Here is an 18,127-nt window from a genome sequence, read left to right on the forward strand (position 1 = left end):
TTTGAAAATCACCTATTTATGACCACATATTACCAAAAAACACTGTTTTTAACACACAGGGGAAAGGGGTTCAACATTTTACTTTCAGATATCACTATAAAAATTCACAAGTTGATTACACACACAAAGACAAGAAAAAAAGTCAATTACAAGTTCTTTGAATTATTCTGTTTACACATGCATATCACACATTATCTGATTTGATATGCGCTAATAAGGAATATAAGGAATAAATGCCAGAACAGATATTTAAACTGTGAATTAAAAGGTTACTATATACATAGTAACCTTTTAATTCACTGTTATATAGTAACCTTTTAATTCAAGGTTACTATATATATAGCAACCTTTTAATTCATTGTTTAAATGTCTCTTCTGGCATTTATTCCTTATATTCCTTATTAGCACATATCAAATGAGGTAATGTGTGATATGCATGTGTAAACAGAATAATTCAAAGAACTTGTAATTGACTTTTTTTCTTGTCTTTGTGTGTGAAATCATCTTGTGAATTTTTATAGTGATATCTGAAAGTAAAATGTTGAACCCCTTTCCCCTGTGTGTTAAAAACAGTGTTGTTTGGTATTATATGGTCATAAATAGGTGATTTTCAAAACTTTCCACCAATGGGATTTCTTGGGACTTTTTTTCCCTCACTCAGGACAAACTGAGGATACAAAATCAGTTGAGTTTGCTTCTCTTGCAATTTGTCCTAGGTTGACCCCAATTTTGGCCTAAAATTACTGGACTAGCAGTGACTGGGAAACAAAAGACAAGAAGAAAAGACAAGACAAAAGGAAGACAAGCAAAAGGAAAAGAAGGAGGAACTCACAGGAAATCTGGCAGGAGGAGCAGGAAGGAAGAAGGGAAGAAGGAGGAAGAGGAAGAGGAGCAGGAGGAGCAGTCAATCAGGTAGTCAGGTTTTCAGGCAGGCAGATGTTTGTTTTTTTTTTGTTTCGGGACTAGCAGCAAACCAATCGTCCTGACGACTGGCAGAACTCATACTCACTTCGGTGCTTGTATTCCTCCTCCTCCTCCTCCTCCCATCCCTCCACTTCCTCCTCCTACCCCTGCCGCGTTGGCGCCGGCCGACGCGGACGCCTTGCGGACCAGCCTGTACTGCATTTCGGCGGCGGCGGCACTTGAATACGACAGCGACTTGCCCAGGGGCGGCGGGTGTGGCGAGCGAGGTGGGTGGGTGGTGGAGACGGAGGAGGACGAGGAGCCGAGTGGGACGTCGGTGGAGCGGGTGCGGTAGGGGTAGGCGTGGTGGGGGGCGGAGAAGCGGGGAGGGCGGGACGTGGAGGAGGAGGAGGAGGAGTGGTGGTGATGGTGGTGGGAGGAGGAGTGGTGGTGGTGGTGGTGATGGTGGTGGTGGTGCGGGGGAGGTGGGGCGGACGAGGACGGGGGCGGGGCGGAAGACGAAGGGGCCTGACTGGCGGGAGCAGGGTGAGGGAGAGGGTGAGGCTCGCCCAGCAGGCGCTCCCTCTCCGGGGGAGGAGGCGGCGAGGACGAGGTGGTGGAGGAGGAGGAGCGATGGAGGAATGGGTGGTGGTGGTGGTGGTGGTGGGTGGAGCGGTGGTGGTGGTGGGGGGACTGGGAGGCCTGTGAGTGCAAGTCCGCCTCCTTCTGTTGCGCCGACAGGAACGGTGAGTTGTAGCCGCCCCCCGCCGACGTACGGGATCTCCCGGGGGAAACCTCAGGGGCTGCTGAACCTGCCGCCACCGCCGCCTCAAACTCATCGCCGCCCGCCAGCAGGCTGTCGTACGACAGGCTGCCGTTGCGTGACGGGTGGTGTGGAGGTGGGGTCTGATTGGCTAAGCTCTTGTAGCTGGCCGAGGTGGTGGTCGCCTCGGAGACGTGGGCAACGCCGGCTGATGTGTGGGTGGAGCTAGAGGAGCGCGACGCAGCCCCCCCAGATAGGACGGTGGGGTCAGAGAAGGAGGGGTACGAGCGTCCACCGAGGGAATAGCCAGGGATACCTCCTCCTCCTCCTCCTCCTCCCTCTCTTCCTCCCTCCCGCCTCTCTCCACCTCCTCCTCCACCTCCTCTGTCAGAGGGAGTGTCCCTCCCATCAAGGCTGGGCTGTGAGCGGAAGCCCGGCTGCTGGCTGGCCTGGAGGAGGGAAGAGGTGGAGGAGGAGTCCCTGGCACTGCCAACGCTCTCTCCTCGACTCAGCTGGAGGAGACAGGATGATGAAAGGGGGAGAAAGAGACCGATGAAGAACGGAGAAAGAGAGAGAGAGAGAGGAAACGTGCAGGAAGAAGTTTGTGTGTGTGTGTGTGTGTGTGTGTGTGTGTGTGTGTGTTTGGAGGGGGGAGGGGGGGGGGGATGAAAGAGAAAAAAAAAATCAATTAAGGAAATCCCAGTTTTCCCCCCTCATCACTGATGCTGCACTGAACCTCCCTCTAGTGTTGACATAGTGACACCACAGCTGAACTGCTGCTATTAGCATACATTTAATCATTTTCTGCCAGTGTGGGTTTATAAAGGCAAATATTTTGGAGCTGCCAGCAGCTAATATTAAGTATTTAAACTGAACCAATGCATGTGCACACTCCAAAACAAATAAAGTATTGCCATGTCATTTAACTGTACCAAATATATGAGTTATCCTCTCTTAACTACCAATGACAGTGTTCAGAGGTAACACAACTGTGAGCAACAACACTATACTCTTTACTCTTTTATTTGTAATAATATGCTCTAATTAATTCCATTTAATGCTACAGGAATCAAAATGGAGATATGAGTGGAACATACATTAACATCATTATTTTCTGAAAATAACTTTACTAAAACAAGTTTTGCATGTAGATATCATTTGGATAGGCAGCTAAATGAGCAGATCTTTGTCACTGGGGTGGAACCTCTGTGCTACCATCAAGCCCACTACTCAAAAATTCAGAAAACAATGGTTGATTTCATGATTGACCAAAGGTCACAAGAGGACAAAATGTTCAAACTGAAGACTGCAAAGTGTTTGCAGGAAAGCTGGCAGTGGAAATGAAGCTTTTAACATCTGATCTACAGCTGAAACACTTTTTCACAAAGGGGAGAAAAAACTACAGGAGTCCCTCAGACAAACTACTGTGGAGAACGATGACATCAAAAGACTCTCTTCAAACTGGAGCAACAAACACTAATAGGAAAAGAACAGGGAGATGAATGGGCGTTAAAAACAAGACTGAGCAGAAATGGAGGAGAAAAGAAGAAGCAAACTGACAGCGAGCCGTGTTGCTGGGTGCCCAGATGTTAAAAACTGACTGTCCAAATGTGGTCCCAAACCAGTAGAAATCATCAGGACCACCAGCTAAATTCATTAATTATACTAATGAGATAAACCTTGTTGAAAGTTAGGACCCTTTGACCTCAGTTTACAAAAAGGAGATGAAAAATGAAAATGAATGGGAGGCTTAGGAAGTAAGGAAGCATCTTTTTTAGCCTTGAAACAATTCAATATTAAGAAAGTGGTCCTAATGACTTCCAAACTCTGGCTATTAATTCAGTTTCAGAAAGCACCTGAGGTGTGCTTGATTTATCTTGCCAGATTTCAGGGACGTTATGAGCATCAAACAAACAAAAAGGCAGGAGATAAACTATAAATTCAGGAAAACGAACAAAATAACTAAAAATAATAACAACAAGAGAAAAGAAAAGAAGAGGGAGGGAAACTTTCAGAACAAGCACTTACTGATACTGATCAACAGAAAGCCACTGAGATACCAAACCAAGATGGCCAACAGGAAATCAAAAGGGAAAACAAAAAAACAGAACAAAACAGGAGATGCATTAGCCAGACAGATTATGATGAAAAAGGCAAGATAAAAATACAAGAAGCCAGGCAGTGTCAAACCTTTCAGAAACCACATGGAAATGTATTTCTCTCTCTTTTTTTTTTGCACACACAAATCAAATGAAATGAAACATGAGTAGAAATCTCTTCAGTTGACAACTTGCTTTTACGTGTGTTCTTTTTTTGTAACCTGGATCTATTTACTGTGTGTGTGTGTGTGTTACCTGATTGGCGTAGGCATGTGTGAGCGCTGTGTGGTTCTTGCCAGGACTATAGGTGGGTCTGTACTTGTACATGGTGGGCGTGGGAGGGGCTTTATTTAGTAGACTGCTCTCTACAGGGTGGAGTGGGATAAAAAAAATCACAAAGAAATCAGCGTCAAATTATTCAAAAAATGCAAAACTAATCGTCTATCTCCACAAGCCTTCATTCAAATGCTACCATAATTGACACGTATATCCTGTAGATGCTATGTTCCAAATGTTTCAAATGGTGTCCTGCTCATATGGAGGCCTTGTTCCCAAAATAACACTTTAAGCACACAAACCGATGCAAACAAAGCAGATTACATCAATATAAGAAACAAGTCCCAGTACCCTTTTCTTTTTTTGAGGAATTTGAACATCTCTTTTCTTCTTCTTATTTTTTTTTATCTGAATAAGAAAGTAGATCTAGCAGGTGGTGCCTGCAGGAAACGTCCACATAGTAACCTTGCACTTGCAAGAAATGACCTGATAGCATTTTCACAAATAATTATTACAAAAAGGGTACCAGGACTTTTTATACTGGCGTAAACTGCTTTGGTTGCGTTTGTTTATGTGCTAAAAGTGTTATGTTGGGACCTATTTCGCGATGCAATGGAAGTAAATGGAGAGATACAAATACAGTATTGTGGATTAGCAGGGCAGCACAGAGCAATTAATGAGGATATTTCACCACCATGTGAACTCAAATCAAGTCATCATGGCAAAAAAAAAGCTATCACACATCACTACATGGTGGCAGCCCATGTAAACTAACGGATGAGGAATGCAAGCATGAGTTCACTCTTACTACAGCCAAGAAGACTTTTACTTCTTTTTATTGACTAGACAATCTGTAACTTCACGATTTTCTGCTCACACACCATGACATAGTTTGACAGAGTGCTATAGAGGACCGATGTGTCTCATCCTGACTTAACTGAATTTACCTCTAAGTCTACAGCACTAAAAAATCATACACTATAACACTGCGACTCTAGTTCATGTCTCAGCTGTAAGAGCAGTTTAAAAAGTCTCACCCTCTGTGTTCCCTCTGCTCAGTCCAGGGTAGCGGAGCTCTGGTTTGGGAGGAGGAGGCGGCTCAGCGTCACATGACTGACTCTCCATCATTTCAAGGCTGGACTTGGACTGGAAAGAGGGAAAAGCAAAGCAGAGAGAAAGGAGTCGGTCCCTGTTTGCACTTCCTTGATCCAAAAGCTTCTGCATGCAAATCTCTGTGTACTGTCAACTGTACGTCAACTTTCAAATTTATTCTTATCCCAAAGGAACATTAGTTTGCAGCAGGTATAAAAACACAAAAACACATAAAACACGTCAGTCACAGCAACAGATAGGTCTGTTCCTCAGTTCTGACTGGCTGAAGCATGATGGCAGCTGCCATAAAATACTTGATAGACACACAGTTTAAAGGAAGGTAGTAGTAATGTGCAGTGGGGTTCACATGGAACTAATCCCAGTTATTAACTGCAATCTAGTATAATTTTCACCCAGTTAACACTTTCAGTAAGTATTCACAGTATTTACTAATGATACAAATAGATGTTTGAGAAATGTTTGTATGAAACTGAACTCTCTGAATATCTCACAGCATTTGCTGAGGTTTTCTCTAACTGCTGTCACACCATATGTCCATATAGTTCATTCAAATATCAACACATGTAGGCTCTTAATCACAGTATGAACTGTTTGGCTCTTTCAACAACTAACTCCAGATACGCACTAAACCCATTTGCTCCTTTATATGTCATTGTTGCTGCTGCTAGCGATTTAACTTTGAAAAAGGATGTCTGCTGCAAAATGGTTTCAAGTAATCCATAAGAATATCAGAAGAGCTTAGTGAAGCTGATTGGGGCCAAATTTCGGTTTCAAACAGAGAGTTAAGGTTGGAGATAGCCAAAGGAAAGATTAATGCCAAAGAAAGAAATTAAGATAAAGAAAGAAATTTAAATCCTTTTGTCCTAAGTCAAGGTTGAGAGTATGGTGAAGTCAGAAAGAAAAAAAAGGAATTTGAGGTCCACGATGTCATCTTCTAACAAAAACACAAAATAAAGTGCAGAACATACTTAACAGCACTTTTTTCTAGTTTGAGTTTTGGCAAATCTAGCTGCAGAACTTGGACCACATGGGTCATACTTTGGTCTTCATGCTCCTGTGAGGATGTTGGTTTAAAATGGACCTTTGTGAATACTAAAAATATGACAAATTTTACAACTGAAATACAAATGAAAATGAAAACAACTGCAGAAATTTGGAATATTGGTCTGCATGACAGGGCAAATTTCTCAAAGATGCACCATTTTCACAACCTCCAAAATTAAATTAAAGAATTAAAATATTGTATTTGAAAGCATTGAAGCCTTTTGAAGGCACAGCGTTTAGCTAATGTGATTTAAGTCCTTTTAAGCATCCCATCCCTTCTAACGGAGATGTCACTGATACACTCCATTTTCTCAAATGAACCACAGGACAAAATAAAAACATATATATCTACTGAATGAATTCTACTCAGCGGCAAAATTTATGACACTTCTATGATATTTCTGTGGTGAATGCACAGTTTATCCCAGCAAGCATGCTGCCCCCAGGCTTGGTTCTTACCCTGTGCAGGTCTCCCTGAATGCCGTTGTCCAGGATCTTGGCAGCCAGCTGGGCCTCAGTCAGCTGTGGCCGTAGGAAAGGAGGTTGCACACACACACTCTGGACACGCTTCTTCCTGCCCAGATACCTACAGTAAGCACAGAAACAACAATGTGGGTTTAAATGCAAGAATGTAACTGCACACTTTACCATATTTTGATAATACCATGTACTATATATTGATGCAGAAAGCCATGATAAGATCTACCTGTGAGAAGCACAATCAGGTGCTCAGCCTTGTTTCTTTAGTTTTTTTTTATTATTATTATTATTATTATTTCTGCCTTTATTTAAACTTGAAAATCATCGAGGGTGAAGCCCTCATTGACAATGACATTGAGCAGAAATAGAATAATAAGAATACAAGAATAAGAAGAGCAAACAATTAAAATTAACACATTAACACAATGCAATTAATTACATAACCATCCCAATCAATTAAAACAGGTACAAACAGAAGTTAAAAGGTTTAAGATTGTGGATTTAAATTGACCAAGAATTCATTTTTAAAGTGTATTGTAGTGAGTTCCAGGTGGAAGGTGCAAAGATGCCAAAAGCTTGTAAATAAGCAAATACATATGCAAATCAGGCCTCTCAGAGGGGCAGGACCAGCCATCTTTTTACGGGATGCTTTGATGAGTGTTTTAAGCATTACCAGTAATGAACCTGAGAGCAAAATGGAAAAGAGCATCAAGGGGCCCCCAAGAAAAGGCTAAACTTTTGCCTTAGTTTACTCACCAAATTAGATACTTGTTTTTTGAAGGATATCTTGTCATCAACCCAAATGCCAAGGTATTTGTATAGCATGACTCTTTCAATATAGGTGCTACTTTTGGTGCTAATGATAAGGCTATCAACATGAATATTTTTGGCTCGGGAGACAAACATAAATGTAGTTTTGGTTTAGGTATAAAAATAAACTTGGCTACCTTTGCTCCTCGTCTACCCAGTTACCCGCTGTAGCTGCTATTATTGGTAATGTGGAGGAGGCTGTGCTTTCTGTAGCCCTGAAGCACACACTGGATTTCCTATTACTTATGCAGGCTATTTGCAGATTTAGATTTAGATATATTTAAGACTTTTTAAATAATACTCAGAAAGAAATTGTAGAATATCACAACAACAAAAAATCTCAAGAAACAGGCAGCCATACCACCAATTGCTTCATCCAAGGACAATTTTGTTCAAATGTTTATTAAAAACATAAAGGTTTAATTTCCTATTGTGCCGCATTTGAAAGAGTTCTTCATAGTTTGCAGTATTTGTACTCAATTGGATTCAACCACGTTGCACTTCCCTATAACTATGCTATGTTACAACAACGGCTGCGCATATACATGGAGCAGCTGGTTGCTCCCTCAATTTTAGCATAAAAAGGAGCAATTCTCTCGTTTTTATTACTGAGAATCGTATTACTTATGAGTGTATTACTTATGACAGTAATACACTCGCCAACATCAGAAGAGGAAGTGCAATGATTGGATTAAGTGCAGTGGACCTTGAGACGATCTCTCGGCATCTCAAGATCTGACAACCATAACATTTGGACCAGACATCATCGCAAGCGGTGTGGTCGACCAAGGAAGAGAGGGAAACGAGCCAGGATAAGACTTAAGCTAAGAAGGTTTGGACCCAAGGCTGTTCCACTACCCAGCCTACTCCTGGCAAAGCTGGCATCAAGGAGGCAAAGCGAAGGTACCAGCAGAGACTGGAGAGAGACCTCAACACCAACAACAGCAAAGACTTGTGGCAGGCGGTCAAAAATGTGACAGGCTACAAAAGCAGGAGCGCTCCCATCATGTGTGAGGCCACGTTACCAGATGAGCTAAACACATTTTATGCTCACTTTGACCTCCTCAACAGAGAGTCAGCTGTAAAGTCTACTCCGCCTCCAGAGGACCCACCACTGTCAGTATCCACAGTGGATGTGAGGAAAGTCCTGCTGAAAGTGAATATGAGTAAAGCTGCTGGGCCTGACAACATCCCTGGCCGTGTACTAAAAACATGTGCCAACCAGCTAGTAGATGTCATTACTGACATTTTCAACATATCGCTGTCACAGGAGAGTGTTCCCACCTGCTTCAAAACAGCCACCATCATCCCTGTGCCTAAAAAGTCTGCAGTGTCTGAGTGCTTTTCCACTAGTATCTACTCGGCTCGACTTGGCTCAGCTCGACTCTACTCGGTTTGTAAGCTTTTCCATTACGTAGTAGTACCTGGTAGCAGGTCCCATTTTAGGACCTACTAGGCTGGGGTTCAAAGCTGAAATGTGACATAAACATCATGCAGGCCACTGATTGGACAGGGAGCGACAACACATGAGAGCGACTCCTGCACGAAAACCAACGTCCCCCCACCCTCCCAAAAAATAAATGGCAACGGCGACTGTGCGCATTGAGCATCACTGAAGTTGGCAAAGTCGGAAAATGGCAAGCAAACCGATACCGTGGTCAAATGAAGAGGTGGAGACTTTTCTATGCTTGCTATGACGACTCCACCCACGATGAGGTGGTAATGGAAAACGAGCTGAGTAGGTGCTAGTGGAAAAGTGCCATAAACGACTACTGTCCTGTGGCACTCACCCCCATCCTGATGAAGTGCTTTGAGAAACTGGTTCTCCAGCACATAAAGAACAACATCCCTGCCAGTCTGGACCCTCAGCAGTTTGCATTCAGAACCAACAGATCCACAGAGGATGCCATCTCCACTGCTCTCCACTCAGTCTTCACTAACCTTGAGAAAAGCAACACCTACACCAGAATGCTGTTTGTTGATTTCAGCTCAGCTTTCAACACAATCTCCCCCATGAAGCTGATTGGAAAACTGAACACTCTGGGCATCAGTACCACTCTCTGCAACTGGATACTGGACTTCCTCACAAACAGACTCCAGTCAGTTCGGATTGGCAGTCTCTCCTCCTCCACTCTAGTGCTCAACACCGGAGCGCCCCAGGGCTGTGTGCTCAGCCCCCTCCTGTTCACGCTGTACACTCACGACTGCAACCCCCGACATGGAGAGAACTCTATTGTGAAGTTGGATGACACCACCATCATCGGCTGGATCTCCAACAATGATGAGTTTTCATATCGGGAGGAAATCAACCATCTTGCAGAATGGTGCACAGAAAACAACCTACTGCTCAACGTCAGCAAAACCAAAGAGCTGATAGTTGATTTCCGAAAAAAGGAGGCAAAGACACACAACCCTGTCTACATCAATGGAGCTGAGGTGGAGCAAGTGAGCAGTTTTAAGTTCCTGGGAATCAACATAACAGAGAACCTGACATGGACTTCACATATCTCTGCCCTGGTTAAAAAAGCCCAGAAACGGCTGTATTTCTTAAGGAAACTTAAGAAAGCAAAATTCGCCAAGTTCTTGTCAACTTCTACAAAGGAGCGATTGAAAGCATCCTGACTGGAAACATCACAAACTGGCATGGGATGTGCACGGCCCAGGACAGGAAGACTCTGCAGCGAGTGATTAAAACGGCCCAAAACATCATTGGCACCCATCTACCAAGCATCAGTGATATCGGGGAGGTGAGGTGAGATCCTAAAAGACAACACCCACCCCAGCCACAGCCTGTTCACCCTGCTGCCATCAGGCAAAAGATACAGAAGTATCCGCTGCCGTACAACCAGACTACAGAGCAGCTTCTTCCCTCAGGCTGTGAGACTACTAAATGCACCATCTGCACTCCTCCATGCTTAATAATTTTATTTTTTTATACATTCAATTAATCAATCAAGAGGGAACCACATTTTAATTTCATCATACAACCTGTTGTATAATGACCAATAAACTTCCTTGTATCCTTGTAAAGTTAGGGCTAAGCCTATGGTTTAGAATATAAAGTCCAGTTAAAGCCAGCTTGCTAACGAAAAGGTCACTTCTTTTTCTGTGTGTCCTCTGCTCTGCACGTTCCACACAAACATCATGTCACTGCTGTTGGGTCTGCTTATTTCACCTTGCAACATAGGAAAATAAATCCTAAATTCTGTGTATTTTTGTAGGGTCAAGTGATGTGAAAGGCGGACTACAGAGTGAGAGAGACAGACACCTGGTTAAAGAAGAAAAGTTAGAGAATGTGACAGAACAAGTATACCTGGGTGCTTGTGAACTGCAGAGGACATGCGAGACGTTCTTCCAGCAGCCGTTGGTGAAAGGATTGACACCTCCTCTGAACTTCCCTGTTACCTAGGGGTGGGGGGTGGGGAGGGGGGTACAGGTGGAGGAGCGGAGAGACATTTTGGGAGTCAGTTTATGTAAAATTCCAGCCATTTTATCAGTCTAAATCACAATGTAAAAAAGAAGAGTGTCATCAACATCAGTTGAAATGCCACAGATTGAGCCTGTTTGACCAGTACCTCTCTTTCTCTTTGGACTGCAATTGTGCTTAAGTGTGCACTGCAGTTTAAATTTTTTAAGCATTCTAATATTTTCTATATTTTGAATTAGCATTTTACCAATTAATGGACTTATTGGCAATCCAATCAATCAGCAGTCGCATCAGATTAAAAAATTCTGAGTGGAGCCGCTCATACTCATCAACAACAAATATTAGGAAATGTATTTATAGTTGTTTGATTTTTTTGTGCAATATTTTACAGGCAAAGGATTAAACAGGATTACTTAAGTCTTAAATTTCAAATAAAGTGTTTAAAAAAATGGGGTGAGTTTTCAAAAGCTCCAATTCAAGCCCTCAGTTGACCTGGTATGGTGTACTCCTCTTGACTCAAAGGATTTTCAGTGCAAAGGCCAGAGAGAGAGAGAGAGAGAGAGAGAGAGAGAGAGAGAGAGAGAGAGAGAGGGAGTGAGAGAGAGAGAGTCAGAAACAAAGACATTGTTTTCATCCCACAAAGCCTTGTCCATGAAAAACACAAAACAAAAGAGGCATGCATGAAGTCGAAGAGGACAGGAGATGAAAAAAGAGGGATTAATCCCTTTTTCTTGATTAGATTATCAGATGTACATTTTCATCCAGGAGATGAGAAGGATGGAGGGAGAATAAAGCAAGGGGTGGGATGAAGAGACTGCAGAAAACCAGAAGGAGATGAACAACAGAGAGCATAATGAACAGAGGAGGAGGGTAGAATAAAAATAGTGAAGAAACGCCAACACATACTGATGCTGTTACACTGACAACTTGTCAAATATTTACATTTATTCTCAGACAACATAGTCATGATATCAAACTATTTACAATTTTAGCCAACATTTTAGCATTCCTTTTTCATCTTGTGTTGACATCTTGACCATTTTCAACCACAGCAGATGCTGCATGTAAAATGAATTGAAATAAAATGTTGGTCAAGCCTTTCTCAGTTACTCCCACATGAACCCCATGATGCTATACTATGATGTAAAAGTGAAGAAGGGTCATTCAGCTTTAGTTTTACCTACCAGTGTGTGCACACATAATGAAATGGAGCAGTGGAGTTTCCTACCTGTTCGTTGGTAGTCCTGCCTCTGGCCACAAGTACTATGTGGAAGCCGGTGAGGCCAGCAACAGGGATGAAGAACAGTCCTGCAACACACATCACAGCCAGCCTGGGGGAGGAGGGGGTTAAGGAATATCCTGAGATACAGTAGACAATTCACACTAATCTCCATATAAAATAATCAACAGTCAGCTCCTAAAGGTGTCTACAAGTGTACTAAAACAGTAAACACTAACAATTTGAGACATGTTTAATATCAGAATGCAAAAAAACCCTTTGAATTTAATGAGAAAAAATATTAATTGAAAAGCTTTCAGAAGAGATGTACATGACTGGATGGATTTTAGAGGGGACTTTTACAAAGACACCTAAAATCTAATTTAAAATTTAAAATACTAAGTTTAACTACACTGAAACCCCTTTTAAGGCTTTGAGTTTAGATTAGAGTCTATTCAATTATTTGGATAATAAATTTATCACTTTGAGTCATTTCGGGAAAATTTCCAAATTCTCTGATTCCGGCTTCGCAAAGGTGAGTATTTCTTTAGTCCTCAGTGATAGTAAACGAAATATCTTTGGGTTGTGGTTAGGACAAAAAAAGACATTTGAGTACATCACCTTGACCTGCGGGGAAATTGTGATCAACATTTTTCACCATTTTTTGACATTTTATGGACCAAACAACTAACCCATTTATTGAGAAAATAACTGACAGATTACAGTAATGAAAATAGTCATTACAACTCTAGTTTAGATAGTATGATTTAGTGTATTTATATGGGCAACCAACTGTTGTTTTGTCATTCACAAACTGATTTTGTGCAAAGAAATGCATTTTCATCCACAAAAGCATTCACAATACATCTTTCTGACTGCATTCACATATTGTACAAACATCTTGTTTGTGGGCTTTGATTTCATGAATGAAATGAAAACACAATTTTAATTTTTTTGACAATTAAGCATATATTTAAATTACAGTTGTTTATTACCAAAGTTGATTCTGAGAAAATCATTCTGGTGGCACAATATCTATTTCATGACAAAATGCATTCTGTGTTATTTTTTTTTTTTTAAACCCATCTATACAGCTGTGTATTGTAATACTATACACTCTGTGTCATTTTTCAGTCAGAATAAAGAAGTAGTTTGTTCAAACGTGATACAAAATAAGAAAATATAAAAACAGTTTAATTATGTGTGGTCAGGGAGGAACCTCCATCATATAGCAGACGCAGTGGTTCTCAAACATTTTAGTGTCAAAGACCCCTGAATTCCATAACTGTCTATACTGTAGACTGTCAGATTATCAGAATAGTAATTCTTATACAATTTCTCATTGGACTAACTTCTAGTCAATGAAATAATAGTGAAATTAAAACATTCTCCATTTTTCTGGGGACCCCCTGGAACCCTCTCAAGGACCCCTGGAGGTCCCTGGACCCCAGGCTGCTTAGATGAACCATACTGACAATGTCAAAGCCGCCCCCTCTCTTTCATGAAAAGATACGTGACGATGGCATGCAGGCGGTCAATGCTCTGGCGATGATACAGGATGAAGAGAAGGCCGAAGCCAAACACGGCCATGATGTGGGCCGTCAGCGACAGGAGGAAGAGGAAGAAGTAGCGGTAGTTCCTCCTGCCAATACAGTTGTTCACCCATGGACAATGGTGGTCAAAGTCCTAAATAATAAAGGAAAGGAAAGAAAAGATAACAAAAAAAAAAAAAAAAAGAAACAGCAGTGAACAAATCAGTAGAGGGAACAACATGTAATTTCATCTAATTCAGACAGGTTCAATCAGACAGGTCTCAATGTAGGGAACTCTGAGTTGGTTAAAAGATATACATCCATCCATTTTTATACTGCAGCAGCAGTATAAAAATGTCAGTGCAACAGTTCCGTAATTTCAGGGATCCCACTCTTTCATGGAAACCATTCTTCAACGACATGTACATGTTAGCTGTTTTTCTCAGAACCTCATTCAGAATGAACAGGATTGCAAAATAGCTCAATACTGCGAGAGGCTGACGTCTCAAATGACATGTTGTTAATGTGCTGTTTGTGCATTGTGCAGCATGTGCTATTTTTTATGTGAAAAGAAATTAGCAAGTTAACAAATCCCTAACAACATGCAAATGTGTTGACAATGCTGTATTGATGGAAGCGTTGGTTTTGTGTGTTTTTGATGTGTTTGGACCTCCATATGCACAAGGTCTAAACATGATAGCCGGATAAGAATAGCCTAGGTGCTGAAATGGGCCATGTGCAATGCTAACTGAGGAAAACATCTGAATATGTAAACTCAGCTGAACTTTATAGTTTTCCAGGATCTCACTAATATTTCCTGGACATTTATCAGTTTTCAGAATTTCCTGGTGTTTTCCATGACTGAAGAAGTAGTCTGTAAATTTCCATGTTTTCTACAATGTGTTGGAATCTATTTGAATCTATTTGCTCCATAATAATCCCCAAGGTCATCTGTAAAAAATACAGACTTGGTTGGACAGGATCTGAATGACAGAATAGATTACCATGGGGGATGTCTGTGAAACACAAAATTGCCTGATATCCACCTGCTAGCTCAAGATTTTGAAATATTTTTTGCAATATAGTATAATTTAGCTAATTCCCTCTATTACAATTGGCAATTACTTTGAACACAATGTCTGATAACCTAGGACCAATATACTCCTGTAAAGATGGCCCTGTTGTATAGAAGCTATTCACTCTAAACATAGACCTGCACTTTACATATTCAGCTGGTTGAACATAAAAAAAACAAACTCCCACATATTGTGGGAGGTTCATGCTTAATCCATTTAAAGAAAATATTTTTCTGCACAACAGAGGTCAGGACACCACAGAACTTTCTTTGGTGAGAACCTTTAGTCTTTAAAACTGAAAACACTACCTAGGCTACACAACCAGAGAATTGTGATAATTGCGTTGTACAGGATATAATAATTATGCAAGGAAAGGAAAGAAAAGGAAATGTAAAGCCCTTTGACTGTACACAGTGATACTGGGCTCTAAATAAATGTGAACTTGCACTTGGAAAAGAAATTTTGCACTGAACAGTGATACAGTGATCTGCGAATTATATAACTGAAAAGCGAATCCAATGGTTTATGTTCATTGTACAAAAGCTTACAAGAGGCTTTGGATATTGGATATTCTGAAATGCTGACTGTACAGTATTTGTTACCCAATAGGTGTTATTGTTAAAATACCAGTGCTTTTGAATGTTTGCTAAGGTGTCCTCACAGGGGGAGGGGTACTATTTTCTGGCAGAGAGACTGTTTCACTCCACCCAATTTCAAGTCATCAAAACACCACAGTGCTGCTGCTTTACGGAAAACTAATGTGGACGACTTTAATACGGAGATGGAATACTGGTGTGAAGAAACTTTGAAGTCTCTGAAAGTTCATTTTCACATCATAGTGGAATGAAAGGAAACCAATGGCTGGATGAAAGGGAGGAAACATGATATTGTAGTTCAAAAACACAACTGCTTGGGAAGAGCTTATCGGAAACAGGAGGTTTTGGAGATATTATGTTTAACATGCAAAATCACAGGTATGGTCCTTTGAGAACAGTAACAACTCAGCTAATAATTTAATCTTGCCTACTGATTTTTCTCGTGGATGTTTATTTTTGGCATTCAGTGTGGTTGATACTACAGAGGAAAATTTCAAACTAGCCAAGCTGATACAGCCTAAAGCCATGCTGCTGAATCTTGTTGGCAGACATCAGATGTTTAATTATCAAGGTGGCGACACCTTGTGATAGGTAAACACAAACAGTAGTGCAGAGCTCTGGGTAGATGTTGCAGGTTTTCTAGTATAATGGATACAAACCAACATTACAGAAACCTTAGGGCACTGTTCATGTGTGTGAATGTGTGGTGTGTGTGTGTGTGTGTGTGTGTGTGTGTACCTCGACACAGTTGTCGCAGACCGAGCAGTGGGAGCATCGTGGTGGTCTGTAGAACCGACAGGTTGAGCACCATTTCATCCTGACCTGGATGCCTCTGATCTCCACCGTCTTATAGAGGGGAGCACGGAAATCATCTTCTTTGTCCTCATCTTCCTCCGCTACACAGACAGACACACAGAAAACCTCATCATGATCTCATACACACACACACACACTGCTGTTCTTTTACTGAACAAAATCAAACAGGTAGGAATATTTCACAATTTTTCCTCCCTTGTCTCCCTTTTCTTTATACATCCTGTCTGTCCAGTTACGTGTTCTATTATTTTTTTACTACTGAATGTCAGGCATCATCATCTCCTATTTTAATGTGTTTATTTCTGTTTTATTTTATGGATGCACCTCACCATACAGTATGAATTTCCTCTCAGGGATAATAAACTTTACCTTGACCTGTATCACTTGTATCCTGGATGCCTGGATCCCTCCTTGATTTGAATTTCAACCAATCCATCATGTGCTGTTGATCTGTCTATTGTGAACTTTACTCGATTGCATTTTCAACTTTCACAACTGCCTCCTCTGGTTTGACCCTTCTCTTTACTGGGACCCATAAAAGATCAGACTGTTTGACACGCAAAAATGATAGTCTTTCTACTATCAAACAAGAAATTTATTATAGTCAGAAAATAAAGCTGGTATATTACACACACACACACAACCATAAGTACAACACATCTGCTCACCTCTGGGGAAGATGCCAGGGTCCATGAATGTGGCCATACAGAAGTTGGCTAAAACAAACAGGAAGATCACTCCATTGTAGATGGGCACAGCTACTGAGAAATGCTCTGAAAGCCATGGACAGCTGAAACAGAAAGAAAGATGGATTCAAACTTCATCATACAGTAATACGGCTTAGTGATTGCTTGTTTTCATGCTGATTATGAAATCTATCAGACTGGTTCCCATTATTACTAAACAATTACTTAAAAAGCAGATCCAGTCCAGGGTCAGTGGTTCACCAGATCTACTTGCCCATTTAAACAGTTACATTATAGGGGGAAAAAAAAGTCATGTGATATTGAGTCATGTTTGTATTGTGTTCATATTTTACCGTTTTGTGAACACAAAGCACATGAATGGGGATAGACTTAATATTGAGCTCAAGAAGATCTAGAAGCAAATGTGTTACTAAACTTTCATATCAGTGTCACTTTGAAAAGATCTCACATGACCCCTGCTTCCTGTAAAACAGTCTCTTACAGTCATGGACCAAAGTACTGGCAAGTACTTGTTGCAATTACAAATGTTTTGGTATACATGTTTATTTCCTTTATGTGCATAAAAATTGTTGGCACCCTCAACTTAATATCTGGTTGCACACCCTTTGAAAAAAAGACTGAAACCAATCACTTCCTATAACCATTAAAAAGCTTCTTACACCTCTCAACTGGGCTTTTGGACCACTCTTCTTTTGCAAACTGCTCCAGGTCTCTCAGATTTGAAGATTTGATCTTGCAACAGCAATTTTGAGATCCCTCCATAGGTGTTCAATGGGATTCAGATCCGGACTCATTGCTGGCCACTTCAGAACTCTCCAGCGCTTTGTCTCCAACCATTTTTTGGTGCTTTTTGAAGTATGTTTCGAGTCGTTGTCCTGCTGGAACACCCATGACCTCTGACACAGACCCAGCTTTCTGACACTAGGCCCTACATTGCGGCCCAAAATCTTCTGATAGTCTCCAGATTTCATGATTCCTGACACACAGTCAAGGCACCCAGTGCCAGAGGCAGCAAAACAACCCGGAAACATCTTTGAACCTCCACCATGTTTGACTGTAGGTACTGTGTTCATTCTGTCTTCTGTAAACAGTAGAATGACGTACTTTGCCAAAAAGCTCTACCTTAGACTCATCTGTCCACAAAACCTTCTCCCAGAAGGATTGAGGCTTACTCAGGTACATTTTTGCAAACTCCAGTCTGGCCTTTTTATATCTCTGTGTCAGCAGTGGGGTTCTCTTCGGTTCCTGCCATAGCACTTCATCTCA

The 18,127-nt window shown here is 41.4% G+C and overlaps 1 protein-coding gene across 2 annotated transcripts in view; it reads right to left on the reverse strand.

Moving 5' to 3' along the window:
• zdhhc5a (zDHHC palmitoyltransferase 5a) overlaps positions 1-18,127 on the reverse strand; it is a 44,032-nt gene that overhangs the window by 3,109 nt on the left and 22,796 nt on the right. For both annotated transcript variants that reach the window (XM_030065351.1, XM_030065361.1), the window contains exons 4-12: positions 16,823-16,944; positions 16,077-16,234; positions 13,648-13,820; positions 12,144-12,246; positions 10,802-10,893; positions 6,658-6,784; positions 5,079-5,187; positions 4,021-4,130; positions 1,010-2,178 (exon numbers count right to left, since the gene is read on the reverse strand). In XM_030065351.1, the coding sequence (XP_029921211.1) occupies positions 1,010-2,178; positions 4,021-4,130; positions 5,079-5,187; positions 6,658-6,784; positions 10,802-10,893; positions 12,144-12,246; positions 13,648-13,820; positions 16,077-16,234; positions 16,823-16,944 (2,163 nt within the window). The remainder of the gene's footprint in view (positions 1-1,009; positions 2,179-4,020; positions 4,131-5,078; positions 5,188-6,657; positions 6,785-10,801; positions 10,894-12,143; positions 12,247-13,647; positions 13,821-16,076; positions 16,235-16,822; positions 16,945-18,127) is intronic.

Source organism: Myripristis murdjan, chromosome 1, assembly GCF_902150065.1.
Source record: "Myripristis murdjan chromosome 1, fMyrMur1.1, whole genome shotgun sequence".
Taxonomy (NCBI): Eukaryota; Metazoa; Chordata; class Actinopteri; order Holocentriformes; family Holocentridae; genus Myripristis; species Myripristis murdjan.